Source organism: Scyliorhinus torazame, chromosome 9 (assembly GCF_047496885.1).
Source record: "Scyliorhinus torazame isolate Kashiwa2021f chromosome 9, sScyTor2.1, whole genome shotgun sequence".
Classification (NCBI taxonomy): Eukaryota; Metazoa; Chordata; class Chondrichthyes; order Carcharhiniformes; family Scyliorhinidae; genus Scyliorhinus; species Scyliorhinus torazame.
In genome coordinates, this window is record NC_092715.1 from 243627094 (window position 1) to 243653998 (window position 26905).

Here is a 26905-nt window from a genome sequence, read left to right on the forward strand (position 1 = left end):
TTTTGTTCCACGACCACCAAGCTTGCTTACTTTACCTCACCTCGTGAGCCAGGAACAAGATCGATGGCTAAAAACAAAAGCGGTTTTAGGAAGGGAGGCAGATGGTCAGCCGATCGCATCCCATCCCCGTGGAGGGAGAAAATCAACATGGCGATACAAAAGCAAAACACTGCAGATGCTGGAAATGTGAAACAAAAAAACTGGTGGAAACACTCAGCTGGTCAGGCAGCAACTGTGTTTTGGTGGAGGGGGGACGTACAATATAAGGGGCGGCAAGCCCACCATCTCCTCACCAATTCTGAGCTGTCCCCCAGAATATCAGGGAGCTGGCAGACTCAAAATAGTCAACCCATCCACCCTGTGCAAATAAATAATTAAGATTCAATTGTGGTGGTTTTAGCCCCGGTATTATGCTACCTGTACCGGAACCCAATTGGCAGGGGCAGGCAGATGTGAGTGGGAGCCCATTCTTTCAAAATGTTTCTAGAAGGGCATAAAGAGGGAGGCTGCCCTTTATGCACTGAGAGCACCCGGCCCTGAAAGAATCAGTCCTCCTTCATTCCTCCCCACCTGCATTTCAAAAGCTACACTCTCAACCCCCTCCCCCAAGGTGCTTGATCCTGCCTGCCCAAGACCACTGACTTAACCAAGTCCAAAATCCCTTGGGGCCTTCATCCTGGGCCTGGTGTAGTCCCAACAGCGCCCACTACTGAGATCGTGGACTGCCAGGACTGCACGAGGAGTTGAACAGTCAGATTGGCCAGCAGCTCCCAGGGGCAGAATTTGCACACTTTCCTTGTTGTTTACACAGTGAATGGTAGAACCCTCAAGAGTATTGAAAGTCAGAGAGATCTAGGTGTACAGGTCCACAGGTCACTGAAAGGGGCAACACAGGTGGAGAAGGTAGTCAAGAAGGCATACGGCATGCTTGCCTTCATTGGCCGGGGCATTGAGTATAAGAATTGGCAAGTCATGTTGCAGCTGTATAGAAACTTAGTTAGGTCACACTTGGAGTATAATGTTCAATTCTGGACGCCACACTACCAGAAGGATGTTGAAGCTTTAGAGAGGGTGCAGAAGAGATTTACCAGAATGTTGCCTGGTATGGAGGGCATTAGCTATGAGGAGCGGTTGAATAAACTCGGTTTGTTCTCACTGGAACGAAGGAGGTTGAGGGGCGACCTGATAGAGGTCTACAAAATTATGAGGGGCATAGACAGAGTGGATAGTCAGAGGCTTTTCCCCAGGGTAGAGGGGTCAATTACTAGGGTGCATAGGTTTAAGGTGCGAGGGGCAAGGTTTAGAGATGTACGAGGCAAGTTTTGTTTACACAGAGGGTAGTGGGTGCCTGGAACTCGCTGCCGGAGGAGGTGGTGGAAGCAGGGACGATAGTGACACTTAACGGGCATCTTGACAAATACATGAATAGGATGGGAATAGAGGGATACGGACCCAGGAAGTGTAGAAATTGCTTAGTCGGGCAGCATAGTTGGCACGGGCTTGGAGGGCCGAAGGGCCTGTTCCTGTGCTGTACTTTTCTTTGTTCTTTGCCGCTCGCAGCGTACTATTGTTACAGCAGACATTTCTTTCCCCGGCTAATTTCCAACCAACCTGAGAGTCAGGGGAGGGAACCGTATGCAACCCCACAACCCCCCCCCCCCCCAAATACTTACCCACTGAGGTGTTAGGCCTCTGCACCGTTTTCTATATAGTTATCTATTAATGTGTATAGTTACCGATATGACCTCCAACCATCAGCGAGCAACACAATTGCGATAGAGATCTGCCATGTGGCTCGAGATATCGGGCAGTTAGTCGTAAATCGTACTGGATTGAGATAGTTCCAGGAGAATTCATTGAATTAATTTATTTAATTTGTACCACAGTTTGTTAGCTATCTTTCCACGTGTGCATCTTGGTAATAAAACTATCTTATAGTCAAAGAACTAGGTGTTCTGTGTACATCATTCCCACAGCTATAACACAGAACATAACACCCACCACCTCCTCTGCCCCGCCGTAAAATCCAGCCCAGTGTTAACATTTCAGGTTTGTAACCTCTCATCACAACAGTTTACATTCACAGACCTGAAATGTTAACTTTGTTCCTCTCTCCACAGGTGCTGCCTGACCTACTAAAATGTCTCATCATGTCCTGATTTTATAATGTTCTGGTAATACGCTGTTATTGGAATTTCACTCAAAAGAGCTGCAGTATTCCATGGTGTTGTTGACCAACCAGTCTTTGACTCAGTGATGCAGCCTGGGAGGGGCAGACATGTCATTGGCAACTGGGATTGTTCCCATCAGGTGCCAAACAATTTGAACAGGTAATGGTCAAAGCTTTGCAAAGTGTACCAGGAAATGTTTAGTGACACGCTACATGGTTTAAGCCCAACGTGCTCCAGCAGTACCCCTGTACACATGTGGAGTTGACCAAAGTTTTGGTGACATGTATCTAAGTTCTGTGTTATATTACTGGGTCTAGTAATGTGTATCGTTACTAATTGCTGTATATCCAGGAGATCTGATGGTGTGATCCTGAAGAAACCACGAGTCTTCAACTTAAAGCAAACTAATTTATTAAAGTAACGATTAATTATATCTGAGTTCGATACTCTACAGAGCTATCTCTAGAAATCAAGTAAATATGAATGTATTAACTGATTCACAACTATATATACTAACTATACTGAGAGCTATCTATCATACACTACTGCTTACTAAACACTCCTGGATAGAAAGAGACCAAGATCCTCTGGGAGCTAATACTTATAGGTGGATTTAGTGGTGCTCTCTAGTGGTAGTGTTACAGCTAGATGTTATAATTAACCCTTTAGTTATATACACATAGATATCATTACACTCTGGACCTGGGTAGGCAGATGCACAAGGTGTGCGCACCTCAGAACTGCGAGAAGGATTCCCCGTGTGTAGGCTTCTTGATAGATTGATTTGAAGGGTCAAGCACAGTGATGGGGCTTGTACACGTCAGTCATCCAGCACACCAGAATTTATTTTTAATTAATAGGAACAAGCACTTGGCACAATACTTTGCCGAGCACCAGAGTTCGCACAAACTTCTGCACTCACACACATGCATACAGACCAGTTCATGACTGGTTATGCACATAAGTAACTGATACATACAGCTGGAGCATAGTTTCTGATACCTAACAATGAATCCCTTCAATGTGGTTCAGGAAGGTTACCTGACACTTCCAAATATGAATCAGAAGCAGACAGATTTTGTCCAAACACATACAGTGAAGTTGATACTGATGTATTCAATGTGGATTGAATCTTCAGGGACCATGACTAATTAAACAACAAAGAAGAATAGGATATGAATTTTCCCTAAGAAATGAAAACAATAACTGAAGAATAAACCAGAGCTCCTCCTGGGTGGATACAACATGTTATCTACTTCTCTGCACTGACCAAAATAAAATATTGAAATCCAGAGCAGTGTAGTCCAAGGTTCAATCTGCAGTGTTTCCACAGCTTAACTATCTCAACCAGAGCAAACAGGAGAGTTGGTCACAGGGACCTGGTTGGGCTGTAGAGTACGAGAAGAGTGGACCAAAATTTCTATTGCTAATAGACGGTGCATGTGTGTGATTGCCAGTTGAGCACAGGACCATGCTAAGCTAAGGCGTCCTTGATGGCCAACATAGTTGTCAGGAACTTCCTCAAAGACTCTCCCAATTATTCAACAAAACTTCGGCAGAAACTCCCATTTACACATATAAACCGGTTTCCTGTTATCTGCCAGCAGGCAAACCCCGAATGTCTGGAAACTTAACGAATGATTAACTTGAATGAGGTAACACAGGTCTGTCAACATCCACAAGTCCAGAAACCTGAGCGAGCACCACGTGGCAAGGAGCGAGAAAGACTTGGGCCCGGATTTTCCGAATCCGCCCCTCCCCCGGGCGGGCAGCTTGCCGTTGGCTGCCGCCGGGATCTTCTTGTCCCGCCGAAGTGAACGGCCATTGTGTTACTCGCTGATCGCACCACTGTGAAACCTATCACAGGGAGTCCGCCTTCAGTGGGACCTTAAGATCCCACTGGTGGAAAGGGCTGGAAAATCTTGCCTTTCTGTTTTAAAGGTTACGTTTTCTTCAGGCATGACTGGATGTCAAGTGGCAATTCCATGTTAAACTCAGTATGAAACACCAGAACCTCTACAAGTGAGTTCTGGGGAGAACGAGACACCAACCTACAAGCAAATAAAAGGACTGTGGTTGCTTCAGTTCCAGAATGTAGGGCGCAAGTATAGCGCGGTGCTCGAAAATGCCCACGTAACATTTGGAAACACTGATTAACAAAACTGTGTTCAGTGGCTTCCAGTGGCAGAGCTGCATCATGTGCCCACAGCTGTACGGCCACGGCAAACAAACACCGAGAATCGATTTCACAATGCTGCATCACTTAATCCTTGGGATTTTTGTAAACAGTGCCATCATTGGGACAGTAGCTTCAGCACAGCGGTGTGAAATTACAATAGGTTTAAAAGGCAACACCTCTTTTGCTAATCGCTTCGTAATCAGCTTCAGCTAATCATTCAAAGGTAGCTGCGCACTGGCTTCCATATACTCACTCCAACTTAATAAGAATCAGTTCCATCATACTGATCAATCCAGCATCATTAAAGGCTTTCGGCACATCCCCCTACCCCAGTCCGCTCCGTCAAAACATAATAAAACATGAGAGCCTGGAAACATATAAATCAGACAACACCCGATAAGAACAGTTGTTTTGGATGGGAACCTTCATTCCTCTCTGTTTTTCATCCTGCTTCTCAAGTGAAAGATGCTGATTCAAAACACTGACACAAGGACAAGGATAAAAATAAACACATGAATCAATGTAAGAAAGGGCAACAAACTGGCTAGAAATTCACCTCGGGCAGCTGAACAAAATGGACAGAATTGGGTTGGCTGCTCCGCCCTCAGTGTACGGTATGATAATTTTCATTGGATTGATTGCAATGGAACCGCCCATCAGACATGACATATATTGGGCAGCCTGTCCAACATTGCTCCATTGTCCCAAGATGAACCTCACTTCCAACATTTTTGCTGTTTCAAGAAACGTCACATTCCAGTTCCGCCTTCACCCCCCTACTTCATTTTGTACCACAATTATAATTTCTACCCGATTTGAAAGTTATTCTTTTCCAGCTGGACTTTCCCCTCCTCTCGTCAACTAGAACCACGATAATGAATCACAGCGGGGTGGCACGGCGGTGCAGTGGTTAGCATTGCTGCCTCACGACACCGAGGACCCGGGTTCGATCCCAGACCTGAGTCACTGTCCACGTGGAGATTGCACATTCTCCCCCATGGCTGCGTGGGTCTCACCCCCACAACCCAATGATGTGCAGGGTAGGTGCATTGGCCACACCAAATTGCTTGGGAAAAAAAGAATTGGGTACTCTTAAGTATATTTTAGAAAAAGAGAGAATGAATCACAGGGTGGAACAGAATGTTAGAGTCCATTTAGCCCCATCATGTTCGTGCTGACTGTCGACAAGAGTAACTGAGTTACTCCCTCGTTCTCCCCGTATCTGCGTGGGTTTCCTCTGGGTGCTCCGGTTTCCTCTCAAGTCCAGAAAGACGTGCTGTTAGGTAATTTGGACATTCTGAATTCGCCCTCTATGTACCCGAACAGGCGCTGGAAAGTAGCGACTAGTGAATTTTCACGGTAACTTTATTGAATTATTAATGTAAGCATACTTGTGACAATAAAGATTACTAAAACAAAAACCTGAATGTTTCCTCTCTTCAATCGCTTATTCAATTCCGTCTGGAAAGTCCCGGTTGAATCTGTCTCCAGCACACTCTTGAGCAGTACATTCAAGACCCTAAGTACCCGCTGTTTAAAAAAGTTTTCCTTCACGTCTCCGCTGGTTCTTTGGCCAATTGCCTTAACTCGGCATCTTCTGGCTCTTGACCTTCTGCCAACGGGGACAGTTTCTCTCTATCTACTCTGTCTAGGCCCCTCACAACATTGAACAACCTACCAAACCTCCTCTCAACCTTGTCTTCTCGAAGGAAAACAGCCTCAGCTGTCCACGGAACTGAAGTCCCTTATCCTTGGAACTGTTCCCAGAAATCCTTTCAGCATCTTTTCTGAAGCCAACACATCTGTCCTAAACTGTAGCATCCAGAATTGGACACTATATATGCCAGCTAAAGCCAAACCAGAATTTTATAAAGATTTATCATAACAGGGTTAAGAATCAAAAAGATTTAGTCACGACAACAGCATCTTGGTTTGATAACTTGCCCTGCACCTTCCTCATGCTTCAATTCTCAATCTCTAACATCTCTTTGAAGGCAAATCGGAAATGGGCGCAATGACGCAAGTGGTTTGCTAGTCCAGCCCCTAACGCAAGTCCGAATACAAGTGTCTGGACACAGTATCTAGTTTGTTTTACCAAAATATCTGTGGGGTCTTGGAGTAACAGGAACTGGACTTACTCATCATACTTGATATGATACACAATGTCATCTTTTGTAGAATCCACAGTGGATGTAGATGGCGTACAGTCCAAATTGTTTGATGCGATCCCACTACAGTTCTGTGACTGCTCTTGGTCCGAGGGATCTTTAACATATTGAGCATGTGCTCTTGTCCTCTCATTTCCATTGGCATCATTTTTCGATGCACCACTTTTTTGTCCCTTTGTGCTCCGTGTAATATTCACAATGTGAGCTTCAAACCAGGCTCCAATCACCAAATCGCGGGCATCCACCAATTCGTTTATCTGTAACATAACATTAAAAAAGAAAACATCAGTTACGTTTTCAGGTGCCTTCACACTCTTCCTACGCACAACTACTCGCATCATGACTCATTTTCTACACATTAGTAATAAAACAATCTTCTCACATCCTGAAATATGAACAATTAGCTTTGGAGTGGGCTACAGCTGACTGGGTGGACATCCACATTATCCATAATTATGTTGAAATAACTAAGTAAATAAATCAGGTCCCAAATCGTTTCAATTTTAGATTCCATTTGCATTTCTATTTTTATGCCTTGATGTCAGTCTACTTCTTCAGACACAGTGGCAAACTACTGTGGATGCTGGGAATCTGAACTTAAAACAGAATGCTGGAAATGGCCAGAGAAACCAAGTTCATGTTTCAGGTTTCTCATCATCCTGAAAGCTTGACCCCGATTTTCACTATCGTCAGGCTCACCTCAGTAGAAAGTGCTTTGTCAGGCCCATTTTTCAGGCAGTTGCGCCATAGAGTCGGGCCCACAGGAGTGTGGAGACAGGATGGTTAAGTGGCCTGCCTCTGTTCTCGGGGACTTTTGTTTTGTTACATTTTATGTCTTCAAGCCCTTACAATGCATCACCTCTCCATCCATTCCCCAACTCATCGCCAAACCCCTCATATCTTCCATGCCCACTCATGTCCCCCAACCTCCATCCTTCCTCGTGACCCCTTATAGCCCCCATGCTGACCCATGAACCACGCGTGGCCCTTATACCCCCATGCACCACGCGTGGCCCTTATACCCTCATGCACCACGCGTGGCCCTTATACCCCCATGCACGGCCCTTATACCCTCATGCCATCTCATTCAGAATCCACCACTGACAGACCTCAGTAGCCACGATAAGATGAAATAAAAAAAGGTACAAAATTGTAATGGAGCCTTCACTATTTAAAAAATATCCCATTCATGAAAACCACTCAAAGCTAATTGCAAGCAGTTAATCTCTTAGAAAATCAAACTTCCATTTATGACCCCGCAAAAACAACTAATCCTATAATAATCTCTTTGAACTGTCAATCCAACCAAGAAATTAGAATGTTCTGCTGAGATAATTATAGCTTGCGGAATTATTTTTAAAAATTCGTTCATGGGAGCCAGGCATCGCGAGCTGGGCCAGCATTCATTGCCCATCCCCGAGGGCATTTTAAGAGTCAACCACATTGCTGTGGATCTGGAGTCACATGTAGGCCAGACCAGGTAAGGATGACAGATTTCCTTCCCTAAAGGACATTAATGAACCAGATGTTTTTTTTAAATCAAATTCATTAGACTTTTAATTCTAGATTTTTATTGAATCCAAATTTTGCCATCTGCCATGGAACCTTGAGCCTGGAGAACATTATCCTGGGTCTCTGGGTTACCAGCCCAGCAACAATACAACTACACCACTGCCTCCCTGAAATTCATAAACAGCCCGGAATGAAATGTCAACAAACCGCTATTCTAATTGCCGGAACAGAGTTTTTAAAATTCTCACGGACACAGCACCCCCTTCCTCCCTCCCCCATTTTAAAGGGCTAGGCATTTAAATAACTTCACATCATGAAAACTTATACAGACCTCATCCACCCTTCAAGAGCCTCTATGCTAACTCCACAAATTCATGATTTCCAACTGGTTAATAGCCAAAACAGGGTCTGTTTGAACTCATGAGAGTATTGCTCCCTCATGGCGCCAAGGACCCGGGTTCGTTCCGGCCCCAGGTCGCTGTTGTGTGAAGTTTGCACATTCTCCTCATGTCTGCGTGGGTCTCACCCCCACAACTCAAAAAGATGTGCGGGCAGGTGAATTGGTTATGCTAAATTGCCCCTTAATTGAAAAAAAAAAGAATTGGGTACTCTATAATTTTTTTTTTTTTTTTTAAATGAACTCATGAGAGTTCAAATGGCCCAGCACCCAGCGGAGTACAGATTTCCCTCGTGTGTGAATCAGGCCCAGCCCCCTTTCCCCGATTGACAAAAAACAGGATCTGTTGGAAATGGGAGTGACGCTGCAACATCTGGGTCTCTCTCCACATTTTGGAAGTTCTCCGGAGTCTCCACAACTCTGCAGAAGCCCAGGTCATTAACTCTGGTGCTGCCAGATCTACTGACTATTTCCAGCATGTTCTTACTTTTTCTGATCCTTGAGCACTTTGTCAAACAGTGATCAAGTCCATTGCGTGGCAGTGTACTTGTGGCATTCTGTAAAACCCAGTGCTCTTTCGTCTTAGCAACTGTCAGCCGTTTGGCTCAGTTTGTAACACGTCCACCTCTGAATCAGTAGGTTATAGGTCCAAGCCCCACTCCAGAGATTTGAAGACAAAATCTAGCTGAACGAGCACTACCCCACCCTGTTACAGGTAACTGCCTTGCAGCCAAGACGTTAAATGGAGGCTCCTCAGGTGGATGTAAAAGATTCCGTGGCACTATTCTGAATAGTAGGGATGTTCCCGCTGGTGGCCTGGCCAATATTGATCCCTTACCCGAGACTCAAAGCCTGGTCATTTATTGCATGGTTGGCTGTGTGCAAATTGGCTGCAGCATTTCTACATTATTTACAGCGATTATGCTTCAAAAGTAGTACATTGGCTGGAAAATAATTGGGATGCCCTCAAGCTGTGATACAACACGGAAGGAGACAGTCCAGACAACAGCTGGTCCTTCCTTCCCCTTTAGAGTAAAGTTTAGGAAGCCACACTGTTGGTGCTGCTTTTGGTAGCTAATTATAGAAAAGGTATATAGTAAATGACATGATATCAGTTGATTTTGCAGATTTTGTTTCGATCATCATGCTTTGGTCTGCAGCAACTATCGCAGAGGATTCAGTTCAATCTTTGCACCATTGCCTGAACATACGCGCATACGGGCAATATTGGCAGAAACTGGCACCATCGCCCAAAAATATGCCATGCGGCACACAAGTTTAAAAAGCACCAAATCTGAATAAACACAGAAAATGCGACAAAAGTTAGTTGAGGAAATGAAATCGTCCCTTCTTTTAAACCGGATTAGCACAAAATCATGGGCGGGATTCTCTGTGCCCCCAGCCGTGTACTTCTCGGGGGCACGCCGCTCGCTGGTGACGGGATTCTCTCTTCCCGCCGCTTGCCAATCGGATTGAAGTCACCCCACGCCACCAGGAAACGCACAGGCAGGAAAAGAGAGTCCCAACGGCTGGAGAATCCATTGTTAGAAAGGGAACCAAGGCAGGCATGGTAAGAGAGCAATAATAATTTCTGTTTGCAAGATAAAAAAAATTTGAAGTGCCCAATTCCCCCCCCCCCCCCAAATTAAGGGGCAATCCACCTACCCTGCACATCTTTGGGTTGTGAGGGTGAGTGAGACCCACACAGCCACGGGAAGAATGTGCAAACTCCACACGGACAGTGTCCCGGGGCAGAGATCGAACCCGGGTCGTCGGCATAGTGAGGCAGCAGTGCTAACCACTGCACCACCATGCCACCCTTATTTCAGTACTTTTACAAGACTGCACAACTTGCACAGCTGCACTGTATACATAGTCTTGAGAGGGTGCATGTGGAGAAGAGAGAGTCAAGAGAAAAGGAAATTCAGAGATCTCTATAGACTGATTCAATCTTCCCATTGCAGACATTTCAGGCAAGCAGGTGGGAAATTGGAAATTCACATTTTCCTCCATTATATATGGACTAAGAGGTTCTTGTATTCATTCTATTTTGCCCACTCCATCCCTCTAAAAGAACCTGAAAAACAAATGTCAGTTTTAGTTGAAAGAGTTCGAGACCTTGGTACTCCCATATAATTGCAGTCCTCAGAAATGATGGATTATCCAGTCATACCACTTCCACAAAACCACGGCCTTATTAAATACTTATGGCCGTAAACAATTTGCCGCAGCACTCAAAGATCCGAGTGTGTAGCGGCTTCCCTTCACTGTACTGTAAATCAGTAGGTGACAAAATTTAAAATGCTTTTTTAATTAAATGCTTTTTCCCTTCCCTCTGCCACTGTGGGCACACGGTATCTGTATCATTTAAGGAAAGACGTGGAAGAAAGCTCTTTCTAATCTGTTCCAATATGTGCCTCATCTCATGATTAAGAGCAACAGTCGGTAACAGTGGAACTTTTCCCCATTTCTAACACTAACCATAAATGATCATTTGTGCGAGATCAGCAATTTGCAAGTGATATGATGGTAAAAACAACTTGCATTTCACATTGCAACCAGTTCATCATCTTTTTTGAAGTGTGGCCATTGTTGTTATTTAGACAAATATCGCAGCCAATTAGGAATGCAGCGCAATTGAAAAAAAGCAATGGGAAGAAAAGGCAATTAACCTATGGCCCAAGTCTTCTGGCCACTGGGTCGTCGTGTGTCTCGCCGTAACTTTGGACAAATCCACGGTAATTAGCCTGGATAGGCATCCAGGAAATATCAGAGAGATCAAAACCTAGTCTACCATCTGGGTAACGACAGAACTGACGATCCGCGCAACCACCACCACCAAATCACACATATTGACCCTGTCCACTCCCCTCAATCACCATGGGTTTCCTCCGGGTGCTCCGGTTTCCTCCCACAGTCCAAAGATGAGCAGGTTAGGTGGATTGGCCATGATAAATTGCCCTTAGTGTCCAAAAAGGTTACAGGGATAGGGTGGAAGTGAGGGCTTAAGTGGGTCGGTGCAGACTCGATGGGCCAAATAGCTTCCTTCTGCGCTGTATGTTCTATGTACTCCCGACTACCCGACTTGACTAACATCCCTTCACCACACTGCCCCCCGCAAACCCACGCAAGACTACCCCCTGCAACCCGGTCACCTTCTGCCTCAGGCGCAAGTGCATTAATACTTCTGATAATTTAAGCAAATATTTGTGGCACTTCATAAAATACTCAAAAAGCAGATGGCCAACCAGAGGGAGAGAGAAGTGGGAAATGCTTAGGGAGGGTGCTTAAGCGTCAGACTGATGGTAGCTAAGGTCCCACTGTCAATGGCAAGGCGCAGGGAGGAGAGATACACACACAAAATGCAAGGTCGGAAGAACGCAAAGTCTAGAAGGATATGTAGATCTGGAAGACACTGTAGAGACAGGAGAGTAGAGGCTATCGAATGATTTAACAGATGAAAAAAATGTAATGCTGGGAGGAGCAACGGGGAAAGTTAGGCCATCGAAGATCTGGGAGATGGGCGAGCAGGATTTAGCGCAGGCTGGTTTAGCACAGGGCTAAATCGCTGGCTTTGAAATCAGACCAAGGCAGGCCAGCAGCAGGTTCAATTGCTGTACCAGCCTCCCTGAACAGGCGCCGGAATGTGGCGATTAGGGGCTTTTCACAGTCACTTCATTTGAATCCTACTTGTGACAATAAGCGATTTTCATTTCATTTCATTTTTCATTTTAAGTAAGAGTAGGAGAGTTTCGGAGAATTGACCTCTGCAGAGAGTGACAGTTGGGCCAGTCACCGCAAGGGTATGTCAGGTTCTTTGGGTGACTAAGGGATATACATGGATGTTAGGAGCAGAGGGGCCCAGAAGGTGGACAATGTTGTAGGACTGGAAGCGAGTGACCTTGATGGTCAATTGTGGTCAAACCTCAGCTCAGGGTTGAGCCAGACATAAAAATTGCAAATAGCTGAATTCAACCCGAGATCATTAGTAAGAGAGATGCAGTTAGTGGTTTGGGAGAAAAAAGGCTAACGGTGAAGTCCTCTGGTCTTCTGAGGAAGTTATCAAAGGGGCTCAAAGGCTTGAGGTCTGAAAGCATAGACTAGTCACTCAAGGAATTGAAAGAGATGATGGGGTGATAAATTTTGGAAGTGAAAGCTGACCACAAGCCTCTAGTCAACTTCCTCATTACGATGATGCTTACACTTCTATAATACAGTATCTCACTTAAACTGTGTTTCGGACAGAATCCACTGCGCAGCTCAAAAGCATTACCTATATGGTTCCAAAGCATCCCAATAAGAAAGAAACAAGTGTCCAAAACCTTTATCAATCTACTATGGATCAAAACATTTTCTGATTATTTAATTTGAACTAGAACACAAATTTACAATTACATTTTTCGCTGTGTGCAGCTTTTTAAAGATTTTCTCTTCCTCATTTTACTGATTCACCAGAGGGATTTCTCAAGGCTTCAGAGATTTCTGTCCCATACCCTCCACCCCAGGTTGCTTCTGGTCCAGACATGACACATGCACGGTAGACACATCTACAGACAAACCACACAACGCTGAACTGAAATGGCCTGGCCTTGATCTTTAAGCTTGTTATTTTAAATTAACATACAAGACAAAATGCACACACAAGACATTATGGCCGTCTACATTTTTGCACAAAGTAAAATTTGCAACTCTCAATTTCATTACATTTTCCAATTAGGTGCTTTTTTAAAAAAAAAAATGCCACCAAAATACAGAAAACCATCGCAGCTACAAAATTCTTCATACGGAAAGGTTCCTGACAGTAAAATCCTGGAAAGGGTTTTGCCATTTCAGTCAATCATTTATGAAGACCTGCTCACTGTTGCCACTCCATGGAGGGGAGGCGGTAGTATAGTCGGAGGAGGTGGTGTAGCCGTACTTGGGCTAGTAATCGAGCCCGGGCAGCACGGTGGCGCAGTGGCTAGCATTGCTGCCTCACGGCGCTGCGGTGCCAGGTTTGATCCCAGCTCTGGGTCATTTGTCTGTGTGGAGTTTGCACATTCTCCCAGTGTTTGTGTGGGTTTTGCCCCCACAATCCAAAGATGTGCAGGGTAGGTGGATTGACCGTGCTAAATTGCCCCTTAATTGGAAAAAATGAATTGGGTAGTCTGAATTTTAAAAAAAGTAATCTAGAGACACAGGGTAATGTGATCCAGGTTCGAATCCCACCACAGCAGATAGTGGAATTTGATTGCAATAAAAATCTGGAATTAAAATGTCCAAGGAAACCAATGTTGATCGGCATAAAAACCCTTCTGGTTCACTAATGTCCTTTAGGGAAGGATATCTGCATACGACTCCAGAACTACTGCAATGTGGTTGAATCTTAAATGCCCTCTGAAATGGCCATGCAAGTCACTTGGTTGCATCAAACTACTAAAAGTATAAACGGAATGAAACTGGACGGACCACTCGGCAATGACCTAGGCATCGGGAACAACATCGGCAAACTCAGCCACGTCGATCCCGCAACGTCCTCCTTACCAACAGCTTAGGATCTGTGCTAAAATTGGGAGAGTTGTCTCACAGACTAGTCAAGCAACCGCCTGACACAGTCATACTCACAGAGTCATACCTTACAGATAATGTCCCAGTTACCACCATCACCAACCCTGGGTATACCCTGTCCCATCGGCAGGACAAACCCAGCAGAGGTGACAGCACAGTGGTATACAGTTGCTCTGGGAGTCCTCAACAACGACTCCGGTTTCCATGAAGTCTTATTACATCAGCTTACACATGGGCAAGGAAACCTCCTGCTGAATACCACATGCCCTCCCTCCTCAGCTGATGAATCAGTACTCCTCAGTGTTGAACACCATTGAAGGGGGTACTGAAGGTGGCAAGGGCACAGAATGCACTCTGGGTGGCAGACTTCAATGTCCATCACCAAGACTGGTTCGGTAGCACCACCGCAGGCCAAATCCTAAAAGACTGGAGTCGTTGTTGAGGACTGCTAGACCGGGTCGGAGGAAAGTGGTGAGGGAACCAAAACTGAAAAACCTGCTTGACCTTGCCCTCACCGGCCTTCCAGCCGAAGATACATCTATCCATGACAGAATCGGTAACAGTGACGATGGCATAGTCCTTGTAGAGAATTCTTGAAATTGAGGATAACCTCCTTTGGGTTTTGTGGCACTATCAACAAAGAAATGGGATTGATTTCAAACAGATCTAGCAACTCAAGACTGGGCATCCATGAGGCCTGTGAGCCATTAGTGTAATTGCACTCACCCACAAATCTGTAACCTCATGGCCTGGCAATAATCTCCCACTCTACCATTTCCACCAAGCCAGGGGATCAACCCTGTTTCAGTGAAGCGCGCAGAAGAGCATTCCAGGAGCTGCACCAGGCATACCTAAAAATGAGGTGTCAACCTGGTGAAGCGACAACATAGGACTACGTGCCTGCCAAACAGCATAAGCAGCATTTGAAGCGCCTCAGATACTGCCGCAGTCCATGTCCAACTGCAGCACGACCTGGACAATATCCAGGCTTGGGCTGACACCACACAAGTGCCAGGCAATGACCACCCAAAACAAAAGAGAATCAAACCATTGCAACTTGACATTCAATGGCATCACCATCACTGAATCCCCCACTGTCAACATCCTGGGGGTTATCATTGACTGGAAATTGAACTAGACAGCCATGTAAACACTGTGGCTACAAGAGCAGGTCAGATGCTAGGAATCCTGCAGTGGGTAACTCATCTCCTGACTCCCCAAAGCCTGCCCGTCTCCTACAAGGCACAATTCACGAATGTGAAGGAATTTCCCCCCCTTTTCTGGGTGAGTGCAGCTCCAACAGCATGGATGGCAGGTTGGTGTGGTGGCAGGTGGTAGGGTTAGTCAAGGCCTCACTGGGATGGAGGATAGCCCCCAGTTAGAGATAATCATTGAGAATCCGTGTTTATCTCCTACGAAGACCCAGACGAATCAGGCATCCTGGAGAGGACTGCGTTCTTTGTGATTCTTAGTGGTGGTTTGTGTTTTTGTAGCAGGGGAAAGGAGTGCTGGTGGAGCGTGGATGCGTTCGGTTTATCCTTGCTCGGTAAGGCAAGGATACTCTGTATGCTTTGCCTCTGCGATGTTGGAGCCCTTCTTCGGGTTGGGGGAAGGCTTGATGGGGGAGTTAGATTCACTCCTCCAAGTGGTCTTATACAGTGGTTGCCTGAGTGACCTTCTCAATGTAGTTGGGTTTTCCATGGGGAGGCCGTGTTTTTGTCTCTATTGAGGCCCTTCCTTGTAATGGCATACAGTGCCGTCCTGTGTCCATGTTCCTGGGCTAACTCGGGTGTTGCTCCCTTGGGAGGGGGTTCCTCTCTTTATTTGGGTGAGCAGTGTGCCATTGCAGGCCCTATCTCAGTCTACTGGGTTATGGCGGGGGGGGGAAGGCTCTCTTCTTCTTCATATGGTGGTGGGAGTGTGCCGGAGGAACATTGTCCTGTGGTTGTATCCCGGTCCTGGTAACTTTCCCTCTTTCTTTTATCATATCTCGATTACGTTGTTGCGAGATGCTGACCATACCGACTATAATTGCAATCTACAGCTGCAGGTCCTCTCTGTATAAATATGCAGACTCATGCTCCTGTGCTGCGCCTGAGGTTGGGGTAATGTTGCATTCTGTGGTATATGTAAAATATCCTTCTAGAACTGGAGTGCTCGCGAATTTACTTTGTATTTTTTCTATTTTTGTTAACTCGGTTTGTTCTCACTGGAACGAAAGAGGTTGAGGGGCGACCTGATAAAAGTCTACAAAATTATGAGGAGCATGGACAGAGTGGATGGTCAGAAGCTTTTTCCCAGGGTGGAAGAGTTAATTACTAGGGGACATATGTTTAAGGTGTGAGGGGCAAAGTTTAGAGGAGATGTGTGAGAGAAGTTTTTTGGTTTTTTTTAAACACAGAGGGTGGTGTGTGCCTGAAACACGCTGCTAGAGGTGGTGATGGAAGCAAGTACGATAGTGACGTTTAAGGGATGTCTTGACAAATGCATTAATGGCATGTGAATAGAGAGATACAGACCCTGGAAGTGTGAAAGGTTTTAGGTGAAATGGCAGCATGGTCGGCGCAGGCTTGGAGGGCTGAAGGGCCTGTTCCTGTGCTGTACTGATCTTTGTTCGGTTATGCTTTCTCAGGTGATCTTTGAAAATTCCAGTGGAATGAGACAACCTTTTCCCTGTAATGCACCTGTATTGTGACAGGTGAATAATTCAATATTCCACCAGCCAAAATAACCTGGCGCCTGTCCAGGTCTCATGCCGCAATATTTAATTACCAAAATCAAGATAATTAGTGGTAGTCAAACTTGAACTGCTAATATTAAATAAAAGCCAAAACCTGGCAAAAGAAAGTCAGCAGTTCAATCGAAGGAGTCAGTGCGGGGACGCCAATCATCTCAATCATCCTGACTCGCTCAAGTGAACTATCATGAGTAACCTTTGGCATAATCTATCTTTATGCTTACTGTTGCACATCTTTTACATTTTAATTACTTTAGTTGCTTAACTGTTTCATTTACTTTAACCCGAAACAAGCCAATTCTTCCATGGATTCTTGCAAACGAGCAGTATTCAGAGGTTGCACTTTAAAGCCTCACTCTTGCATTGCAACAAGGTGCATACTTAAGTAATCTATAAGTGGTTAAAGTACAGTCTTCTGTTACGCAAAAGGACGTGGTGCAATCAAGCGTAAAAATATCCAATGGCGCGATACGATGGTACAGTGGTTTGCACTGCTGCCTCACGGCGCTAGGGACCCGGGTTCGATTCGGATCTTGGCTGACTGCGTGGAGTTTGCACCTTCTCTCAGTGTCTGAGTGGGTTTCCTCCAGGTGCTCCGGGGTTCCTCCCACAGTCCAAAGATGTGCAGGTTAGGTGGTTCGGTTATGCTAAATTGCCCTTTAGTGCCCAAAGATGTGCAGGTTAGGGTATAGGGCGGGGGAAGTGGGCCTAGGTAGGGTGCTCTTTCGGAGGGCCGGAGCTGACTTGATGAGCCGAATGGCCTCCTCCTGCATGCAGAAATTCTATGGAAACAAAATTCTGGGCCAAATAATAACTGAGCTGTCTTCAACGAGGAGATTCAGGTAGAGAGCAGAAGTATTTCTGTGTGGGGAACAGGAAGGACATCCAAAGCTAGAGCTCTCCAAACAACTAAAGAGGTGGAGGTTAAAATGAGACAAAAGCTTCCGAAATTTCAAAGCACTCTAGGAACGGACTATCGAAAATTAGACAGGAGACCCAAAAAAGGGATTAATGGGGAAAGGAAAAGTAGAAGAATAGATTAGCAGGCCATATAAAAGAGAACTGAAAAGTCCTTTTTAAACACAGTTAGTAAATACAGTAGACAAGGAAGGGTGGACCCATCTAGGGACTAAAAAGATGATCTTGTCCTAGGTTACTGAATGAGGGGTGGAAATTGCAGAAATTCTGGCGCAATCCTCCTTTGGGAAAGGGATGTTGCGAATGGATAAGAGGGATGAAAATATTACACCTCTACTTAAAAAGGGGGAAGAGAGATAAACCAAGCAACTATAGGCTGGTCAGTCCAAGGTCGAGGATTGGGAAAATATCGAGATACAGACCTGGTCTGGATTTTCACCGAGTTGGGTTGACCCTTTAAAAATGGATTCCCAACCCTATTTCTGGACTGAAAGATTTTCAGGGAGGCCTTTAAAGAGTGCGGGCTGCTTCCTGTCAGAAGCTTGCATTTTCATGGAGTCGGGCCAGGTTTTTAAAGAGTTGTGGTTCACAGCCTCTCAGACAAGTCATGAACGCTAGTTGCATGAGGGTATCTTTTAAAAAGGTTTCGTTCAAATGGTCCCTCTCATGCCCAATATGACAGGTTATGCCCCCCTCCCCCAACCTGACCCCATGACTGCTCTTGCCCTCTATGCCAGTCTCCATCCTTACACCCATTCCCCATATGCCCACTATGCTAAGCTCTTCCATGCCCATTGACCCACTATACACTTTCTAGAACCAGTAACACAACAGTGTAAATTAGCATGCGTTAAAAAAAAGCTATGAAAAAATGCAAGCCAATGGTAGATTTACCCTATGCTTTAAAAAGTCTGATGAGCTAATAGTCCATCATCCAGGTCCTTTGAAAAAATAACACAAACCACATATGCTTGAAACTACTCGACTTATGTCAACTAACATTGTGTAATTAACTTCAGGGATCAGAGAGCCTGATCTATCAACCAAACAGTATTTCTTCTGGGGAGCAGGTGTTCTGTTATTCCAACAGATGCCTGGGCTCTCAGCCAAGCGTACAAATGAGGCTCGGCCTAATCAATGGTAAACAGTTGTTCTTCTGACAGGAGAAAATGATTAGTGTTCTGCAACAACTGATGCATTTTAAAAATATATAACAATGTCTTGGACTTGCTATGACATTTACAAACAATACAAAACTGGAAAATATAGAAAACAATGAGGAGAACAGCAAGGGAATTCAGAAAGATACAGAAAAGACTGGTGAAATTGGCAAACATTTGGCAAATTGAATTTAACAGTGAAGTTTGCAGTGCTACATTTTGTGAGGGAAATTGAACAGCAGTAATATGATGTAAAGTGTACATTCTAATGGGGGTTTAGGGGATAGGGTTACCTCAAGCTGCCCATACGCAAACTTTGAAGGAGGTCAGGAAAACTAAGACGGTTGTTAAAAACACATCATACGAGATCTTCAGCTTTATTAGTAGAACAATAGACTGAACAAGTAAGAACATTAGATGATATATTTATAAATCACTGATGCAGCCTCAGTTGGGAGCATGGTGTTCAGTTCTAGGTACTACAATTTTGAGGAGGATGCTAAGGCATTGGAGAGGGTGCAGAAGAGATGCACTATACTAGAACATCAGCAGGGATGAGGGACTTCAGCTATGTAGAGAAATTGAAGAAGTTGGGGCTGTCTTTCCAAGAGTAGAGACAGTTAAGAGGAGGCTTTCAAACACATGAACGGCTTTGATAGAGTAAATAAGGAGAAATAGTGGCACACGTGTCGCCAACCTGAGAATACAGATTCAAGTGATAGGCGAAACAAGAACCATGGAACACAAAGAAACTTTTCTAGTTGATCTGGAATGCACTATCTGAAAAGGCTGGTGAAAGCAGGTTGAAGAATAATGTTCAACAGAAAATTGTAAGTGTTTTAATGGGGAAAACTGTGCAGGCATTTAGGGGGCATAAGATTCATTCAAGAGCTGACACAGACATGAGAGGCCTAACGGCCTCCTTCCGGCTCCATCATTCGCTTGTCCACTTGCTCTTTGAATGCAGTTCAACCTCAATAAACATACACAATTTCTTCTGTTCTTTGACCAACTCCATATTACAGGTGGCACAGCTTATGCCAAGTCATCAGAATTACTGCAAAGGTGCCAGGGTTACCACAGGTTAAGAACAGAAGAAAACACGAGGAGCCTTGAGAAGTTTGAAGAGTGAAGAACAGCTTAGTAGGCGACCTATCATTTGATTCAGGTATTTCAATCCCTTTTGTTCAACCTGTTTGCACTTCAGTGCCCAGGTTGGGAGGATCTGGATATACAGATCGCAGAAACTGCAAGACTGCAGCTACTTCAGCTGTCAGATCGACACGGTAATGTTAGAGAAAGGTACAGAAGTATATGAAAACAAACACTGCCATGAGTTCGTCCCAAGATACTCGACCAATAAACAAGGAAAGGAAAAATCCTGCAACTCAACTTACCTGCCTCAAGTGATGTTAATGCCTAACGTTTATGTCCTAACCAACCAGCTGGATTGTTATATATTTTGCCATTTCTTTCAAATGAAGAAATCAAGGTGAAGAACAGAGGCTTATAGTGCTCAGTTCTAGTGAGGCTAAATGCTTACCATAAATGGTCAGGAGAGGAAGCAATACTGGAGTTTTAAAACCCAGGTTTTGGGCAGTACGATAGAATGAAGGCAGTAGTCTGCACTATTAAGGCGCTAGGAAAGAATGAGGTAATAGTCAGAGAATGCATAGAGTGTCTCAATATCAACACAGGATGAATTACAGAGAGGAAGAGCATGACTTGCATTTGAAAGAAGCAAACTGCATTCACAGTAGCAATGATCACAATGGTATTGATGAAAGAGCAGCAGCCTCTCCCATAAGTAGTCACAGGCTGGAAACTAAGCGAGAGAAGGGTTGCCTATTGAACAAATGCAATCTTGTACCCCTGTTGTTAAAGTGCAAAAAGGGACTCCTAGATATGGGAGCAACATTCAAGTCTTGGATGAGTTTAGGCTTTATAGAGTGAAGAGATCGCAAAGGAATGTGACAGCTCAGCAATGAAGAGGAAATCAAGACTTCTGGAGAAGAATGTTCTATGTCAGGATTAAGGAGATGGCAAAACTGAACATGTCAAAAGATAAGATCAGTCTGTCCCCCAAAAGGGTGATTTTAAAAAAAAGAGCTGTGAAACACAAAGATTCTGTGCTTTGGAAAGAATTCAACAGGAACAAAATTTCCACAGGTCTATTAAAAGATCTAGGCAAGTCAAGGCAGTGAGCAGCCACTGTATTATAACTGGAATGGTAGCTACAATCACTGACAGCAACTGGCTTGAGGGAAATTGATGAAGCCAGAGTGGAATAATCACCATGAAATGGGTTGTGCAGGACAACGACTGGATTTGATCATTGATAATGAAAAATAGAGAAGTGTCATGGTTTTTAAGAACAATATAAGAAATGATAGGCATGATCAGCCACCACAACTTGTACAAGATAAAAATCTACCGGACCATAAACATAGCTTTGGTGGAAGATGGTATGATTACAGAACGTGGCAACATACAGAAGTATTTGGTTAACGAACAAGTCAAAGACATTGTAGGTGACACAAGCGTTCAAAATTACAACCCCAGAATTACACATGAAGATGACCACCAGTGAAACAGGATGTAAACCAGGCTGTGAATCATGGATTAGGTCAGAACTTCCAAAATAGATAACCTGAGCACCAAACGCAGTATCATAAGAGCAGTACGGTAGCATTGTGGATAGCACAATTGCTTCACAGCTCCAGGGTCCCAGGTTCGATTCCGGCTTGGGTCACTGTCTGTGCGGAGTCTGCGCGGGTGTGTGCGTGGGTTTCCTCCGGGTGCTCCGGTTTCCTCTCACAGTCCAAAGATGTGCAGGTTAGGTGGATTGGCCATGATAAATTGCCCTTAGTGTCCAAAATTGCCCTTAGTGTTGGGTGGGGTTAGTGGGTTATGGGGGTAGGGTTGAGGTGTTGACCTTGGGTAGGATGCTCTTTCCAAGAGCCGGTGCAGACGCGATGGGCCGAATGGCCTCCTTCTGCACTGTAAATTCTATGATCTATGAACTTCAGACAGTAGAGAAACAGGACCAAGAGGTGAAAGAGAGCTCTCTTTTTTGTTTAAAAATAAAAAATTCCAAATTTGTGAGACAGAAAGATAAGAGTGTAAAAAAAAAGAGATGGGACAGAACAGATTTTTGCCGGAGTGTGAGGAGGGTGGAGGGGTTGGAATTTTCAGGCGCAATTAATTGCCACGGATTACAGTGGAATACCACAGGGACCAATGGTCTTAATAGACTTCAGAGCGGAAAGCAACAGAAAGTACTGGCAGACATAAATATTATTGCTACAACATAATGGGGCAATGGGGGTGGTCCTAAATCTTTCAAAATTAAAAGCAGAGGAGAAAAGCAAGTTAAAAAGCTCTCTTTTGAAGGATATGAAATGCATCCGCTTGATGGGATGATCGATAGCACAGCAAATTCACAGAAGTTGTCCAACACAACTTTGGCAAGCGACAAAGTGGCTGGAAAAAGATAGAAAGCGACGCCAGTTAGACTTTTTAATAAAGCCAAATTTAGCAGCACATTAGTGGATTTACAGTGGCTTCAAATGGAAATAGAGGTGGTTTGAGTTTGTTCAAACTGGCCCAAGGTATCTGGGGCGGGATTCTCCGAAATGGAGACAGAGTGTTCGCGCCGTCGTGAACGCCATCGAGGTTCACGACGGCGTGAAACGGCACCTATCCAGGCCGATTCAGGGCCCGATAATGGGCTAGGAGCGGCGCCGCGTCATTTACGCGCGCCAGGCCTTGGCACTGCGTAAAGGCGGCGCCGCATACATGACGCGGCCAGCGCCGCATAACTGGCGTCACCCGCGCATGCGTGGTTGCCGTCCTCTCCGAGTCCGCCCCACAAGAAGATGTCTGACGGATCTTGCGGGGCTGCGGAAGAAAGGAGGTCCTCCTTCAGACCCCATTAGAGGCCCCCCCCCCCCGGTGCAGGATCCCCCCTCGCCCCCTCGCCTCGCCCCCCCCCCCCCCCCCCCCCCAGCGTTCCCGCGCTGTTCCCGCCGGCAGCGACCAGGTGTGGACGGCGCCGGGGGAACCCGCCGCTTTGGGCAGGCCGCCTGGCCCATCCCGGCCGGAAAATCGCGGGGTACCGGTGAATCGCCATTTTGGCTGTCTCGGGCGATTCACTGTACCGCGCCATGAAAAACGCGATTGTGCCGGTCTGGCCGCTTCCGTGAATCGCGGGAGGGCGTCGCGGGAAAATTTGGCGACCCAGGCGATTCTCCCACCCGGCGCGGGAGCGGAGAATCGCGCCCCAGGTGTAAGAGACGGAGAATTGTTATAAGCCACAACATCAGGAATGTATCTGAAAACTAAACACTCTGAGCATTATTGTGCAGTTCCTCTCACTTGAAGCATGCAGCGACAGACATTTCCAGCACACTGTGATTTCCCCCAAGATAAACGACATTAAACAAATTTTATAAAGAACTCTACACACGTGGCATTCTGCCTGAAGGTAGATCAAAAAATCCTCTGTGCTGGGCATATGAAATTTCCATGTACCTACACGGCAGGAGTTTTTTTCTCTTTATTTAGGTATCAGTAAAGCCTATTAGTGGGAAAATTAAATCTGTGTGCCTTGAGCACTCAAACTTTGAAAATGCCAAACAGTATAAGAGGATTATAAATTCAGGTAATTTCACACACAAAAAATTTTCAGCTTAGAAATTAAGTGCTTAACAAGGGTTGTAATTTAACATTAATATCAAAAATTTATTGATTTAAAGTGCCAAATAAGCCTAATGACAACACTGCATGAGGTAGGAACAAGATATCACTCCCAATGCTAGATATACATCACATCACCTCAAAGGCTACAAAGACTTTCCAATGAGACATTGAGTAAACAACCAAGTGGCACACAGCACAGTGGTTAGCACCACTGCCTCACAACGCCAGGGACCCGGGTTGAATTTCGGACTCGTGTGACTGCCTGTGTGGAGTTTGCACATTTCCACCCTCCGTCCGCACAATGTCTGCATGAGTCTCCTCCGGGTGCTCAGGTTTCCTCCCACAGTCCGAAGATGTGTCGGTTAGGTGATCAATTGTCCTTTAGTGCAGGCATCGCCAAACTCGGGGGCACGACCCGCGGGTGTGTCGCAGAGCCGTCCGTCGCGGCACTCCCGATCGTGCAAATCTATGCGCAACAGCCGCAGTCGCCAGCTGTTAATAACGCCGGCTGCAAGCGGCCTTCAAAATGGCCACGAACATGTAAAGAAAATGCGGCCGCACTGCGCATGCGTGCCCATGATCGGGCACGCACGCGCAGTGCGGCCGTTTTTTTTTCCCAAATGGTCGCAGATTTTTCTTTTACAATTTTGGGGGGGGGGGGGGGGGGTTTATTCATTTAATTTTTATTTTTTGCACTTATTCATTTTTTTTTTAACAAGTTCAGGGGGGTTATATTTGCTAAAATTTTACAGGAAAAAATGCAGAACTTTGGACAGATGGAGACTCCATACTTTCCTACACCGGAGGGCTTCACATTCATGCGACAGGTTCCATTGGAGGAGCGTGTACGAGGGCCAAAGAGACCCAAAACCATTTCCTCTATTTTTGTCAGCAGCAAACAAGGCAAGAGAAAATGGTGGGTGGCGCAGGTCGGCCGGTTGGTAAAAATGGGCCCTCGGAAAAAAAGTTGGAAGAACACTGCCTTAGTGTCCAAAGTCAGATGGGGTAACGGGGATAAAATGGGGGCGTGGGCCTAGGTAGGGTGCTCTTTCAGTCGGTGTAGAATTGATGGGCCGAATGGCCTCCTTCTGAATGAACTGTAGTGATTCTATGATAATGCCGCAGTACTGAACTTCACATCAGGGAGGTGCGGGTTTGACACCTGGGGCGTCATTCTCCGACCCTCCGCCGGGTTGGAGAATCGCCGGGGGCTGCCGTGAATCCCGCCCCCGCCGGTTGCCGAAGTCTCCGGTACCGGATATTTGGCGGGGGCGGAAATCGGGCCGCGCCGGTTGGCGGGCCCCCCCGCTCGATTCTCCGGCCCGGATGGGCCGAAGTCCCGCCGATAAATTGCCTGTCCCGCCGGCGTGGATTAAACCACCTTTTGAACGGCGGGACAAGGCGGCGTGGGCGGGCTCCGGGGTCCTGGGGGTGGCGCGGGGCGATCTGGCCCCGGGGGGTGCCCCCACGGAGACCTGGCCCGCGATCGGGGCCCACCGTGGCGGAGGCGGAAGAGACTCCTTCCACTGCGCATGCGTGGGAAAGTGTCAGCGGCCGCTGACGCTTCCGCGCATGCGCCGCCCGGGGATGTCATTTCCGCGCCAGCTGGCGGGGCAACAAAGGCCGTTTCCGCCAGCTGGCGGGGCGGAAATTCCTCCGGCGTCGGCCTAGCCCCTCAATGTTGGGGCTCGGGCCCCAAAGATGCGGAGCATTCCGCACCTTTGGGGCGGCGCGATGCCCGTCTGATTGGCGCCGTTTTGGGCGCCAGTCGGCGGACATCGCGCCGTTTCGGGAGAATTTCGCCCCTTATTCAGCATGGGTATGGCAACACTGAAATCAGCAAAGTGTCAACCTCCCTGGATGGGAAGATTGAAGGGTGGGGGGAAGAGGAGTTTTGTTCAATGCCTTTGCTGACAAGTGCTTGCAATGATTGGGGAAGGGGCAGGCACCATGTGCAATAGTTTCCTGCTAGCATTCTCCATTTGGATCACAGAAGAAGAATTATCATTCATAAGACACGTTAAGACTGTAAAGCTGTCCAGGATAACGCCCCTGCAAGAAATATTGCCTTCCTGGGGAGATAGGTGGAAGGAAAAGAGAGGATGATTCAAATGGCTCAGACCCAAGCATAACACAGGATTAACATGACAGAAAGGTGCTAATTGCAAAACAGATTGCTTGACTCTTCATTTATCCTTAATGAATCTGTATGCCATGAGGTGTTCGTAAACTGAATTTACAACAAAGCAACCAAAACATCAGATTAAGGAAGATTTGTAAATCAATCAGGATAGCAGAAATACAATGCACAAATAGGCTGCAGTTATTGCAACTAGCACCAATTAACATCTACTTTGAAAGATTTTCATGGGGATCTGCCCAAAATTGTGCAAGGGCGAATGTCACCGAAAAGAACCTTCTCAGGTTATGTAGGTACCAAGAGCTAGGCTGTCAATTTATGGTTCCGGGAGCTTTTGTGGCATTGACCACACCTACGCCATTAGCAAGAAAGATCTCAAAACGCACCTTTCACTGGTCAGTATAGGTTTCGCAATACGACTGTTTGCCTTTTCGAAAGGATGTGGAGGCTTTGGAGAGGGTGCAGAGGAGGTTTACCAGGATGTTACCTAGTCTGGAGGGTTATGTGGAAGGGCTGAATAGACTTAAACGGTTTTCATTAGAAAGACGGAGGTTGAGGGGTGACCTGATAGCGGTCTACAAGATTATGAGGGGCACGGATAGAGTGGATGGGCAGGCACTCTTTCCCAGGGTGGAGAGGTCAGTCACCAGGGGACATGGGTTTAAGGTCCGGGGGGGCAAGTTTAGAGGCGATGTGCAAGGCAGGTTTTTTGCGCAAAGGGTGGTGAATGCCTAGAATGCGTTGCCAGGGGAGGTTGTGGAAGCAGATACATTAACGGCGTTCAAAAGGCATCTTGACAAACACATGGATAGGATGGGTATGGAGGGATACGGCACAAGGAAGGGCTGAGGGTTTTGGTAAAGGTTGGTATCATGGCTGGTACAGGCTTGTAGGGCCGAAAGGCCTGTTCCTGTGCTGTATTGTTCTTTGTTTGTTCTTTCAATTACTTGCTTTCGGAAACTTAGAACAATTCACTATCAATTGTTTTGGATTTCCAAAAATAATTAATGGGGAAACCATAGGGCTTACCAACACGTGCTATCTATGAAATGCATCAATGAAACTAACTGTTCTATGCCACTAATTTAAAACTCACTGCATTTTAAGTAGAAGCTGCACAATTCCACCCCTGTTCAAATATTTAGAGTACCTACTTTTGTCACAAATTATAATATCCTCTAAGTCTCAGGTAATAGTTTGCATTCATCATGGCTGCTTGTGCAGATACGGACATTTTCCACCAGCGTAATTTTCCACTCCCACCGCAGTTAATGG

General features: G+C 45.9%; 1 protein-coding gene across 2 annotated transcripts in view; it reads right to left on the bottom strand.

The window, feature by feature from the left end:
- Nucleotides 1-26905, bottom strand: part of LOC140429776 (E3 ubiquitin-protein ligase UHRF1-like) — a 168224-nt gene that overhangs the window by 74820 nt on the left and 66499 nt on the right. For both annotated transcript variants that reach the window (XM_072517222.1, XM_072517221.1), the window contains one exon: nt 6489-6775. In XM_072517222.1, coding sequence (XP_072373323.1) covers nt 6489-6775 — 287 coding nt within the window. The remainder of the gene's footprint in view (nt 1-6488; nt 6776-26905) is intronic.